Source organism: Limulus polyphemus, unplaced genomic scaffold (genome assembly GCF_000517525.1).
Source record: "Limulus polyphemus unplaced genomic scaffold, Limulus_polyphemus-2.1.2 Scaffold314, whole genome shotgun sequence".
NCBI classification, from domain to species: Eukaryota; Metazoa; Arthropoda; class Merostomata; order Xiphosura; family Limulidae; genus Limulus; species Limulus polyphemus.
This window is the reverse complement of record NW_013665924.1, coordinates 199,904-213,540: the sequence shown is the minus strand read 5'-3', so window position 1 is coordinate 213,540 and position 13,637 is coordinate 199,904. Positions and strand designations below refer to the sequence as shown.

General features: G+C 34.5%; 1 protein-coding gene across 1 annotated transcript in view; it reads right to left on the bottom strand.

Moving 5' to 3' along the window:
• Positions 1–13,637, bottom strand: part of LOC106457295 (Down syndrome cell adhesion molecule-like protein Dscam2) — an 80,285-nt gene that overhangs the window by 10,467 nt on the left and 56,181 nt on the right. The window contains exons 15-21 of the mRNA XM_022383172.1: positions 13,146–13,216; positions 10,822–11,059; positions 6,930–7,022; positions 6,490–6,675; positions 4,701–4,994; positions 3,980–4,165; positions 1,688–1,840 (exon numbers count right to left, since the gene is read on the bottom strand). Of these exons, the coding sequence (XP_022238880.1) occupies positions 1,688–1,840; positions 3,980–4,165; positions 4,701–4,994; positions 6,490–6,675; positions 6,930–7,022; positions 10,822–11,059; positions 13,146–13,216 (1,221 nt within the window). The remainder of the gene's footprint in view (positions 1–1,687; positions 1,841–3,979; positions 4,166–4,700; positions 4,995–6,489; positions 6,676–6,929; positions 7,023–10,821; positions 11,060–13,145; positions 13,217–13,637) is intronic.

The following is a 13,637-nucleotide window of genomic DNA, read 5'->3' as shown; positions in this document are numbered from 1 at the left end:
AATGGTATCCAGAAGTTGCCCTGGCCGAGTCAATTTCCTGATATGAACCCCATCGAAAACCTCTGGGCCATACTCGACCGGCAAGTCAAGAAACAACCAAAAAAACCAACTTCGAAGAGCGAGCTACTCCAAGTTTTGAAGCAAGAGTGGGCGAAAATCCCACAATTTAAAATTAACGAGATGATTCTCACGATGCCCCAAAGGATCAACGAACTCCACGAAGCGAAAGGAAGATCTACTAAATATTAATTAAATTATAAATATATCAATTCATGTGAATATGACTGAATTTTTTTTTTCTGAAAAGGTGGTGTCTATTTACTTGTGACCACGCTGTGTATGTTTTCCAGATTGTTAGGTCCGGCATGGCCAGGTGGTTAGGACGCTTGGCTCGAGATCTGAGGATCGCGGGTTCGAATACCCGTCCCACCAAAGATGCTCGCCCTTTCAGCCGTGGGGGCGATATAAAGTGACGGTTAATCCCACTATTCATTGGTAAAAGATTAGCCCAAGGGTTGGCGGTAGATGGTGATGACAAGCTGCCTTCCATCTAGTCTTTCACTGCTAAATTAGGGACGGCTAGCGCAGATAACCTTAGTGTAGCTTTGCGCGAAATTCGAAACAAACAAACTAAATTATTAACATTCAGAAACTGACGGTCAGAGTCAATCAATACATTATGATAGCTCTTTTTAAAAGCTTTATCTTATAGACACTAAGGTTAGTCACTTACAGATGTATTTTTTAAATTAAACTGGCTGAAGAACTGAATAAAGTAAATAAAGAGATGATTGCTTACCGCTCTTTCGGATTTTTAAGGTTATATTTCGTCAAGTATACAAGAACGTTCCTTCTACATGTATCTTACAGGGCTGGGTGTGGCCTAATAGTTAATATGTCGGCTGCGTATTGGAAAGTCCAAAGTTTGTGTCGCGGAGGGCTTTGCACTTTTATCCGCGTGCATGTTATAAAAGTGTCATTCCCGTTATTGGATTCAATGATCTCTTAAGGCAGCGAGTATTACTGACTGATTGTTCTCCTTCTGATTAGTAGTTCAAAATTAGCGACGGCTATATCTGAATCCTAAGGGTCTCTGACCTGGCCGTTTTGCGCAAAAAGATGGCTTTCAGGCAGAAAATACCAATACCAATCCACTTTGTATTTTATGTTATAGTAAGCAAGTTACCAAACTTTTAAACCTACTGGAGTTATTCTCTGCAAGTAAACTGTTCCTTGATCAATTCAATAATATGCAGTTTTTACAAAGCTTCTTAGTAGCCTAATGAACTTCCTTATATTTATAGTACACTTATACACACCAGTCAACATTTATAAACATAAATATAAACAATTTCAAGTATTTGGATCAAAACGAACAACTTTTTTTTTCAAATATTGGCACTATAATCAACTAATTACTTACGAATCCTAACGACAAATTTCAGGTATATGGATCAAAATGAACAACTTTTTTTGATGTTGACACTATAACCAACTAATTATTCACGAATCCTCCTTCCAGCAGCGAAAAGTTTAAAGTATTTGGATAAAAATGAACAACTTTTTTTGATGTTGACACTATAACCAACTAATTATTCACGAATCCTCCTTCCAGCAGCGAAAAGTTTAAAGTATTTGGATAAAAATGAACAACTTTTTTTTCTTCTATAACCAACCAATTACTCACGAATCCTCCTTCCAGCAGCGACAGGTGTTGGTTTTCTAGTTGGTGAGGAGTAGTATGAAGGTTTATAAGTTGGTTCCATGTCTTTCAGCGGCTTCTGAGGAAATTCCATCATACCTACATTTTCCGTTTGCCTACCCTTTCGTGGCTGACTGTCTGAAGAAAAAAAAGTATTGGAAATTGTAACGAATTTCTTTACTTCGGTCATATTGGCTCAACATTAATTAAAAAAAACTAAATAAAATAAATTGTAATAATGTACTTTGCATTAAAAAAGGACAAATCCAAATATCATCTAATCAGAGTGAAATGGTGAGTTTTATGCCACAAAGGGTATTTAAAATACTACCGTATTGGTCCGACTTTAAAGCGATTTTTTTTTATAATTAGGCTGTAAAATTCATAGTTGCCTTATAATCACGGCCGACCACAGACAACTACCCCATATTCTAGCCTGTCGCATTCCTGAATGTACAGATAGCATACATACACGCCAGATGTTCGCTCAAGGTCATTGCTAATTCTTGCAACTAATCCACTTGCAGACTGTTCAGTTATAGTATTGATTTTACGGATCTAATAAAGGACGTTATGACACTCAATTATGTTTTATTTCCTATGGTTTCTGAATATGGGGTCGCCTTATATTCGAGATCGCCCTATAATAGGACCAATACGGTATTTAACGATGGTTCTAATTATCTTAATTGTATATTTCATTTTCTTTTGGTTTATTTGTGTGGATACGGAAAATGTTTTTGTTGTTTTGAAGTTGTAACACCGAATATTTTTGTTACTGTGTCTTTATTCTCATAGATACTGGAGGATGTTGTTTTTATTATTTTAAGGTTTTTGCAATTACTATTGTTTTTGTTGCCATGGGTTTGTTCTCGTACACACGGAAGATGTTTTTATTGTTTTAAGGATTTTGTCGCTTTGTATTTATTCTCATAGATACGGAAGAATTTTTATTTTTTTGAAGTTGTTGTGACAACCAGTGTTTTTCTTTCTATGGGTTTATTCTAGTAGATTCGAAGGATGTTTTTGATGGTAGGGTTATTCTACTAGATATGGAGGACGTTTATTGTTTTCTTTTCCACGCACTCATAATTTTTCCAAAATTTCATTAAATTCAAATTTACAAATAAAAGCAGTTACATCAACAATGGTTGACTTCAAAGTATTTTATTTTCACATTCCTCTTAACAGGGCCCATATTAGTGTAATAAGATGAAGTGTTGTTTTAAGTTACCTAATGAACAGTTTAGAAATGGTAATTTCTGTCTTTCTAATAAAAAATAAATTAAATATGTTAAAATTCTAGTTGGCACGTGATATTTACGTATGGATTCTACAATGCACGATGTTGACTGTTAATAAAAAGTGCTTTGAAACCAATCACATCACACGATGTAAATCGTATTGGAAGAGCAAACAAGGTTTACTTTAGTTTGTATTGTCTACTTTGTAATACACGCTTCAAAACCAAATTTGGGCGATTGTGTATCTTAGAAAAATCATTAATTTAGGCTCTGACTTTGAAGTCTTCTTTAAGAAACCTGAAATACTACTTCTCCATACCTCTGATGAGAGATCATTACAAAAAGCACAACAAAAACGAATTAAGCATTCTCTGATTACCGTTATTTATCATGTAGCCGCATTTTAGTTTTTATTAATTTTGTGCCCACCAGTGGCACAGCGGCATGTCTGTTGACTTACAACGCTAGAAATCAGGTTTCGATACCCGTGGTGGACAGAGCACAGATAGCTTATTGCGTAGCTTTGTGCTTAACTTGAAATAAACAAACAAAAAAATTAATTTTGAACTCATTTTTATGGAACGCATGCGTAATCTTTACAGATGCTACATTCAAAAGAATTAATTGATATTCACTAACTTTATACAGTTGTTATTAAAACATATTCATAATTAAATATCAAATTTATTAAATTAAAATCCTAGTTTGAATAAAAATAATGACACAATACCGAAGTTGATATTTTCTTTAATTCGAGCAAGTTTTGTTTCTACTACGTTTATAATACTTAACCATAACATTTAAGTATTAAAACATAACTTCCAAGCTTTATCCTAAGACGTTATAATATATTTTGTTTAAAAAAAACAATTACTTATTGAAATGAATTTACATTTATTTTCCTATTAAAGGAAATTTTCAATGTCATTTTATTTCACTACAATAATGGTTCTACTAGATTAAGGCCAAACAAAAAATAAATAAATATGGATTCAGTTGGACCAAGATGTCAGGAAGCTCTGTGATTGATTACCTCCACAACTGTCTCTGCTACTGCTGTCCGATTGCCTTCTCAAGCACACTAAAACAGTAATGGTAACTACAAGAAGCACGATAATGGAGAACACTACGGGCAATATCACTGTGAAGTTTCGGTAGAAGGGTAACATGGCGTCTCTGCTTGCCGGAGTCCTCCCTGGTGGTGGCGTTACTGCTGACGCTTAGTGTAATTATACGAGACAAAAAAAATAGTAATAATTGTTTTTGTGTGCAAGCAAAAACGTACCAATAATTGGAAAACTATACCTGAATTAAAAAATTAATTAATTACAGGTAACTGTAAAAAACGAATAGCATTTTGAAAAGACAAAATGGCCTAATTTTCTCTTGATATTTTAATTCAAAATGTTATCTATAATTGTGAGACAAATATCAATATATGAAAAAGTTTATAATAGAGGGACAACAAAAACTGGTTCGTTTTTACTCGAATCATATATATGAATATAAATCTTGCTTATTACTTGATAATTCACGTTATTTAACTAACATAAACAATGTCAATTTAAAGTTTTTTATGTTAAAATATTAATTTCCATATGACAAAAAAGTATTGAATTTGACAATAATGACAAACATTCTCATAATCAATATACAAATCCAAGGCCAAATAAAAAGCATTCATAGCTTATGTTCTTGCAATACAACTTTTCCTTCCAATATCTGACAAAACATCTTAACGAATCATCACCTACCAAAGGTGTAATTTAATGTTTGAAATGTGTATTCTGCTTCCGTTGTCCCTGCTTCATTGTATGCATTAACTAAGAGACTGTATTCCCTTCCAGGGACTAGATGGCCTATTTCCAAGTGTTTCTGCAGCGCCATCACACGAGATGCCACGGTGTTCCACACATGTTGAAATGTAGGCCGATAACGAACAGAAAAATACTGAATAGGACAGCCGCCATCTTGCCATGATCCCAAGTTTAAGGTTACAAAAGTTGCATTTATCATCAAGAACATCCTTTTATGAGGAGAAACTGGAGCTGGGAGTAATCAATATCAGATAATTTGATAAGAAAATTTATTCAGATAACATGAAAGGATAAAATAAATGTTCAATAAATTTTGACATCAAATGCAGATATTTAATTGTGTTATCGATTTTTTTTGATAAATAAAAAAAACAATCATATCTTGTCTTAAAAACCATTGATATAATGGTTGGTTGTTTATAAACGATGTCAACGTTTCTATTTACATAACCTGTTGATTAAATAATTAAAAATCACTTCTGGTTAGAGAAAGCTACCTACACATATCAGAACTAAAACATTCAATACAGTAATAAGTATAGCTCATTGAATATAGTGTTCTCACGGTCTTACTTATAAAGATTGGAATGTATCGTATCACAATACAATCATCATACACTTAGGGATAAAGTCACGTGGCTTAAGATCAAGCTTTTGTATTTGTTTCTTGAGACCATTTGCTGAAAACGCTACGAAAAAAAAAACCTGGCTGATTAAACAGTTTATTGGAAGTTTATTGTTACCTTGGGAAACGTCACTGGCGAGGCTTTATACGAGTATAACTATAAAACAGAAAAGACAAAATTCAACTTTTTTTTGTGCGAGCGAAAATAGTCGATTATTTTCTGGAGGCAAGACATTGAACATTCAACCAGAACCAAAGCAATTCCATACTAAGACATATTGGTATAACTAACAAGCCGAATATTATACTACCAATATTACCCCAATGGCTCAATCGTAAGTCTGCAGGCTTATGACGTTAGAAATCGGGCTTCGATACCTGTGGTTGGCAGAGCACATATATATAACCTATTGTGTAACTTTGCGCTTAACAAAAACCCAAACAAAACACCATTAACCTGCTGAGAATAAAAGGCATAACCGTTTGTTATAATAATGTTTCTTATTTAGTGAAATAACAGTTAGAAGCATTATGGTACTTGCATTAAAACCGACAATTAAAAATAATATAAAAAACAATACCAAAACGCATATACACAGCGCGGGATAATAATTACATAACATGTTACTGAATATAATTACATGATAAGCTAAGTGGATTCTATCCGCTCCCGATTTTTTTTTTCTCCGTTAACAAATACAGGGCGTACTAATTATATTTATATCTAGTTTATCAGATCTTATTTTATAGGTAATTACAGTGTGTAAAGACAATATTGGTTAGTCTAACTTTTGTAAAAAGTTATATTTTAATCATAAAATGTTCAAGTGGCCATTGTACTAGTCTTTTCCTTACCGTGGTTGGTCGTTTTTCTTTCGAATCATCATTAATACTCTAAATATATATTATTTAAATTTCCATTTATAAATATAATATTTTCTTATATTTTCGTCGAGTTTAATACATTTCTTGCACTTTAAATGTTCAGAGAGACGTTATAATTAACTTCTTTGGAACGCTGATATTTAATGTGCAATAATAACAAGCGCTAACACTTTATTCCGTAATGTGCTGCCCTCTATTGATTTACCAATTAGTTACCTCCTCCTTTAGTTCGACCTGTAACAGTCGCACTTGGTTCGCCAGTTCCTAGACTATTCGAGGCGGTCATGTAAAGTCTGTAGCGCGTGCCGCATTGAACACCTTTTAAGGTATATTTGTGAGTGGTTGTAGACAATTTTTCTGTCATCCAATCTTTTCCTTCTGCTTTATAATAAAGAATATAATCTAGAAAAAAAAAGAAAGGAAATGAATAAGAAGGAAATAAACATGGAAATGCATATTACAAACTTCATCCAAGAAACATAAACCAAAATGAAGACTATTAAGTTAATAATCCTTTAATCTAAATACTTTAAAGTCATTATTATGCAAGATACATCCTCGTTTATTTATCAATAAAAAAAGTTTTAAAGATTAAAGTAATAATAAGCGAAATTAGTGAACTAGAAAACCAAGTCTATTTATTTTGGTTTCCATACCTTTAAATACCATATCTTCATTATTTTCCCATTCAACAGTGATTGAAGACGACGTTGATGAAACAACTGTTAATCCTGGAGAGGTTGGAGGGGCTATGAATTAATAAAAAGAAAAAGCTGATGTAGTGAATGGCAGAAAACCTTTAGGAAGTCGGACCTTTAAGTGGAACGAACAATATAAATCAATCATTAAATCTATGTGTCTGTCTAATGGTTTTTAATTAGCTATACCTGTTTCCAGGTTGATTTTTTTTCTTTTAAGTACATCTAGCTTGCTTTGATTGGAAGATAATGTTGGTATCTATAATACATCTTAAATTATAACACTTTCAGCCAGTTGCACACGTAAGGCCTAGGTACGTTGGATTGACATGATGATCCGACAATTTTGTAGCTTCAACTTAATCCGTGCCTTAGGTAAATTCACGTGAGAAATAGTTGACTTGATGACATGCGCACTGAGTTCGTCGCAAAGGGGTTTCAAAGCGGACTTAGAGCAGTTGGGGGCATCAAAAAAACGACGAATTATTCCAAACTGGGGTGATTTTACTTGAACTAGTGAAACCTAAAAAAAACGTAATAGAAAATGAAAACCGGACTGACACAAAAATGCTCAGAAATGGGGAAAAAGTGAAGAATTTAATCTCTATTTATGAAGTTAAATTCGAGGGCACTCGATAGCTAAAGTCTCTATGGAAATACTTGAAAGCTCGAGGCTGCAGCAAAAGAAAAAAACAGTGGTATGTCTGCGGACTTACAACGCTAGAAACCAGGTTTCGATACCCGTGGTGGGTAGAGCACAGATAGCCCATTGTGTAGAGTTGTGCTTAACCTCAAACAAACAAATAAAATAAAAAATAAAAGAGGAGGTGCCCCCTTCCGAAAGATTCGGAGAACTTTTTTAAGTTTAATATGTCAAATATTTTCCCAGCAAACGAACAGTTTGGAAGATTCGTATGACGACACAAGCCTACACAGAGATGATACAAGCTTACATGAAGATGAATGAGAAACCATTGATTCAAAAGATGTATTAACGAGTCACGCGCATTATGATCTTATCATAGAAAGTATTATAACGACAGCTAATGTCACTGAATGAAAATTATCTCGCATGTGCTTAAGATCGTTCATATAAAATGTAACATCACAGCATAATGTGTGCTATTTACTTGGTTAAATGGTGTTTATAATGACGTTTGAACCTCCGATATAATTCACTGTGGCCACTGTATTTTGGGGAGGAAAGAAATGGGTTTTGACTATTGATTAATCTGTTTGAAAGAAATTATCAATAAAACTTGAGCGTTTTTATTTTTATTTATTAATTTTTTGGTTCAACGATCTTCCAATAATTCAAACACTTTATGAATTTCATCAGTCTCAACAGCGACTTTGTTACCACCATCTACATCAATCTCAGCAGTGACTTTGTTACTGTCACCATCAACTACATCAATCTCAACAGTGACTTTGTTACCATCCTCATCAACTACATCAATCTCAACAGCGACTTTGTTACCGTCATCTACATCAATCTCAACAGTGACTTTGTTACCATCCTCATCAACTACATCAATCTCAACAGCGACTTTGTTACCGTCATCTACATCAATCTCAACAGTGACTTTGTTACCATCCTCATCAACTACATCAATCTCAACAGCGACTTTGTTACCGTCATCTACATCAATCTCAACAGCGACTTTGTTACCACCATCTACATAAATCTCAACACGACTTTGTTACCACCATCTACATAAATCTCAACACGACTTTGTTACCGTCATCATCAACTACATCAATATCAACAGCGACTTTGTTATCACCATTTACATCAATCTCAACAGCGATTTTGTTACCACCATCTGCATAAATCTCAGCAGTGACTTTGTTACCACCATCTACATCAATCTCAACAGCGATTTTGTTACCACCATCTGCATAAATCTCAACACGACTTTGTTACCGTCATCATCAACTACATCAATATCAACAGCGACTTTGTTACCACCATCTACATCAATCTCAACAGCGATTTTGTTACCACCATCTGCATAAATCTCAACAGCGACTTTGTTACGATCATCATCAACTACATCAATATCAACAGCAACTTTACTGCAATAATCTCCAAGTTCGTCCACCTTACGACGACTTTGTTACAATTGTTATGAAGTTAGTCATCGATTTTGTCTATTATACCAATTATGTCGGGGTACCTGCACTGTTGCGTGAAAGTCAGGTAAACGGAGATGACATGTTTTACTCACGCAGGGATAAAATAACATTCGTCGCTCTATTTTCTGTGTTTTAGTCGACACCAAACTAATCCTCCTCATCTCGCAAAAAAAAACAACAACAAAGAACCTCTCCCTAGCGGAGAAACACAAAGAAACTGATATTGGAAACAGAGGACAGTTTTGGTTGTAACAATATCATTACAGCATCTTCGTTTCCTTTTCAGAAAATCCACATCCTTATAAAATATAAAAGGATCGAACCTTTTACTGATGATCTGCCCTCGTCTGATGAACCTCTCAACAGCATCAATTGTGTTTATCTAAATAGTCCTCCAAATTTAACTCCGGATTCTTGTTTTAATCCTCCCTATTGCCTCATTGAGATTTAAGTCAATATCCGAGAGTTGCAATGATTGTGGCCTAAGCTAAACGTGCGCAAGTGGACGTTAAACATTTGATAAGTAAACACCAGCAATACTCTAACAAAACTTCGTGACACTTGAGACCGCTGTTGTATCAAATCTTATGACCAGGTGTATGTTTAACAGAAGATTAAAGAAATTGTACATCCATTTCGTTAAGTGTAAGTACCGGACGGTATTAGGTGAAAAGTTCTCCACTTATGTAAATAGCTTTATCAATAGAACCACAATTTATAAGCCTCCCCTGCTGAAAAAGGTGTTGGGAAACTGTTGTCTTCGTGTACTAGATGGATTATGGAAACGAGCTCTCGGAGAGGTGATATGCTTTGGACATGAAAGCTTTACGATAGATCCTATTTCAATGAAACCTATGCTGCAGGCAAGATAAAGCACGACTGGACGTGGCGACGTGGACTATGGCGACATGGTGAGACTCCAAAATCGTTTTAATTTAAGGTACTCAATTTCTTGACGCCAATTTTGTGTTATCAAGATTTCGGTAAGTTCAAAGGTTACACAAGTACTTTTGAGCCGATTTTATAATTTATAGGGGCCGTTTTATAAACGTTTTCTTCATTAAAACATAAAAGACACAAGGGGTTTTCTTGAGTCTTACTTCAAACTTCTCTGAGGATACTGGGTACTCAGGGCGAGCTCAATTTCATTAAATAATGTGACTTAAAAAAATAAAACACACCGCAATGAATATCGTAACTGTCTCCTACAGGCATACGTTTTTCTAAGAAACGAGCAAAATAATCATTAGTTTGGTTGATTTTAATTTGTTAATCCGAGAAGCAAAATACAGAACGAATACTTCATTCGTACGTCTTCTTTTTTTTTTTTTTTACTGTGGTACAGCTAATTTTATTGTTAAAAGTAAAAAACTGTTAGTTGTTTGACACGTCTCGAAATATTATTTGAAGGTAGTGAACATTAGGTTTTCCACGGGTAATATTGTATTACTCTTCTCTACGTGTACTGCAGGAGTATCTAAGGAACGTTATAATTTTGTTTGTAGTTAAGCAATAAAGCTACACAATGGGCTATCTGTGCTGTGCCCACAACGGGTTTCAAAATCCGGTTTTTAGCGTTGTAAGTCCGCAGACATATAATTTACTCTTTCTTTGTTTCTAGTATTTAGAGATACCCTAAAACTCTCGCAACTTCAGTAAATCTCGGTTTTCGTTAAAAATTATAATTATTTTAGATAATATGAGCACTTACACGATTCTAGAGTTGTGGAATGGATTTCGTCAGACCTAGGTCCAGGTCCTACGCTATTGTAGGCCTGTACCAAGACAACATAAGACGTTAAACGCTCCAGATTTGTTAGGTAGTTGGTTACCTCTCCGTCTCCTAGATTGTCGACATTTTTATACTGGAATGATTCAATACTGTCTTTCTTCTTGTAACCTAGGTAATATCCCAGGAGTCTGCCGTGAAGGAGGTCCTTCCGCGGAGGCTGAAAAAGTGATATAAAATAGGCCAATAATTATATAAAATAAATATATATTGTTGAGTTTAGTAGAATATTTGTGTATTTCTTTTTTTTTCACATAAGTGTGCTTGATTTAAAAATAATATATATCCAAGATAATATAGATACAGTTAACAACACAGATAAACATCACTATTAAGATAACATAGATCCGGTTAAAAACACAGATAAACATCACCATTAAAATAATATAGATCCGGTTAAAAACACAGATAAACATCACTATTAAGATAATATAGATCGGTTAACAACACAGATAAACATCACTATAAGATAATATAGATACGGTTAACAACACAGATAAACATCACTATTAAGATAATATAGATACGGTTAACAACACAGATAAACATCACTATTAAGATAATATAGTTCCGGTTAACAACACAGATAAACATCACTATTAAGATAATATAGATCTGGTTAAAAACACAGATAAACATCACTATAATATAATATAGATACGGTTAACAACACAGATAAACATCTTACCTCTGATCAGTAGTTTAAAATTAAAGGTGGTTATGGCTAAATCCTAGGTACCTCTGACCTGGCGGATTATTCCAACTGCACATAAGATGCTGTTCATGTTGAAAATTCTAATTCCATTCCAAATTTTATATTTTAACTAATTTATTTAGTTTCATACGAAAGCTTTATGGAATATGTACAAAGCATAGGATAATATAAATAAGGAATTTGGAAGAATTTCCTGAAATGTGACTCATTGTTTTTGTAGTATTTAACTGTGAGACCAGAGCTAGAAACTTAAGGATTAAATTCAGCTAGACATTTCATATTTTTGGATGATCAACTTTACAATTCACGTCCTAAGCTCTCGGGACACTGTGATGTGAAATGCTGTGCTCAATCTCTGTTTTTGAAAAGGGACAAACTAATGGCCCGGGCGTGGCCTAGTGATTAGCTCGTTCTGTCTACGAATCCAATGATTTTTTTTTTTGGCTTTGTGTCCTATTGCCATCAAAACGTGATCCGATCCCAGGGGTCAAGTGGGCGTTATATGAGTGAAGGTCAAATCTTATCATTCGGCCAAACAATATAATACAGCCCAAGTGTTGGCGAAGGATGCTGTTAAATAATTGTCTTTTATCTATTCTGTTAGTTAACAATTAGGGAAGACTATGCGCAAATAGCCCTTGTAGAGCTTTGCACGGAAACTATAAAAACAAACACACACAAAAAGAACAGATAAACAGATAATTTTTAAAAGAAGTAATTTCCCCTGCGAAAACAAATATTACATTTCACGTGATTTGAATTAATTTAACGTACGTTATGAAGTTAATTTTGTACTCCGGAAAAAAATCAAGTGATTTTAAATATAGACCCCACGATTGGTTGATTATTATAGATCAACGCCACAACAGGCAATCTGCTGTGTCCATCGCGGGGAATCGATCCCAGGATTTTGGCATTGTAAGTCTGTAAGCTTAACTCTGTCCAGCCGAAGAACAGACCAAATGAAAACAATAGTAAAGTTTTCCTAATTAACATAGGGTAATAATCAAATTTACAAGCCTAATATCTGAGAATGTATTAGTAAAGTTTTCCTAATTAACGTAGGGTAACAATCAAATTTACAAGCCTAATATCTGAGAATGTATTCACCCTCAATATTTTCGTCCAACTGGCATTTTGGAATTCCTATCTTCGCCACTAGGGAAAAAATGTACATTTTTATAAATTTCACGAATCGATTGGCTTACTATAGAGCTGATATCAGAATCACTGTGAGATCTGAGAATTTATTTTTCTGACATCGAGTAACTTTCAAATTTCTTGCGGGCATTAAGAATTTTAATTTTTCATTATTTGTCAATTTTACGGATACACTCAGCAGCCGGACATCTTATCTGACGCACAGAAAAGTGTTGACCCTCAATAAGCTAACACTATGTTTTTCCGCAAATTTATTTATTTATACTCGTCACAAAGATAATATTAAGGTTTATTTATAATTCAGAAAGGATTATCACAAACTATATTTTATAAAAACAACAACAAAAACGAAAACAAAAAACTGTATTACCTTCCAAGTGACCTTTAGCGATCTGGCTCCCGTGGCTTCCACAGCGACGTCTAGTGGTGGGCCTCCGGGAACTATTAACATAAAGATTAAATTCTCGAGTGCTGAAAAAACATTGAAAATATTGTTTTGTACATTTCCACTTCTTTGAAGTGATAAATTATCTTGAATTACGTGACGATTTGGAAGGTAAACTAGAATATTTGTGTGCTGTTTCCCGAAATTGCAATGTACTCTTTTTATATGTGATTCCCTCGAAATATATTTCAGAATAAACTGTACTGAATGAAATATTTTAGCAGTTGCCACCTAACGAATTTTGGGCCCGGCATGGCCATGTGGTTAGGGCACTCGACTCGCAATCTGAGGGTCGCGGGTTCGAATCCCCGTCACACCAAACATGCTCGCCTTTTCAGCCGTGGGGGCGTAGTAATGTGACGGTCAATCCCAACTATTCGTTGGTAAAGAGTAGCCCAGAGTTGGCGGTGGGTGGTG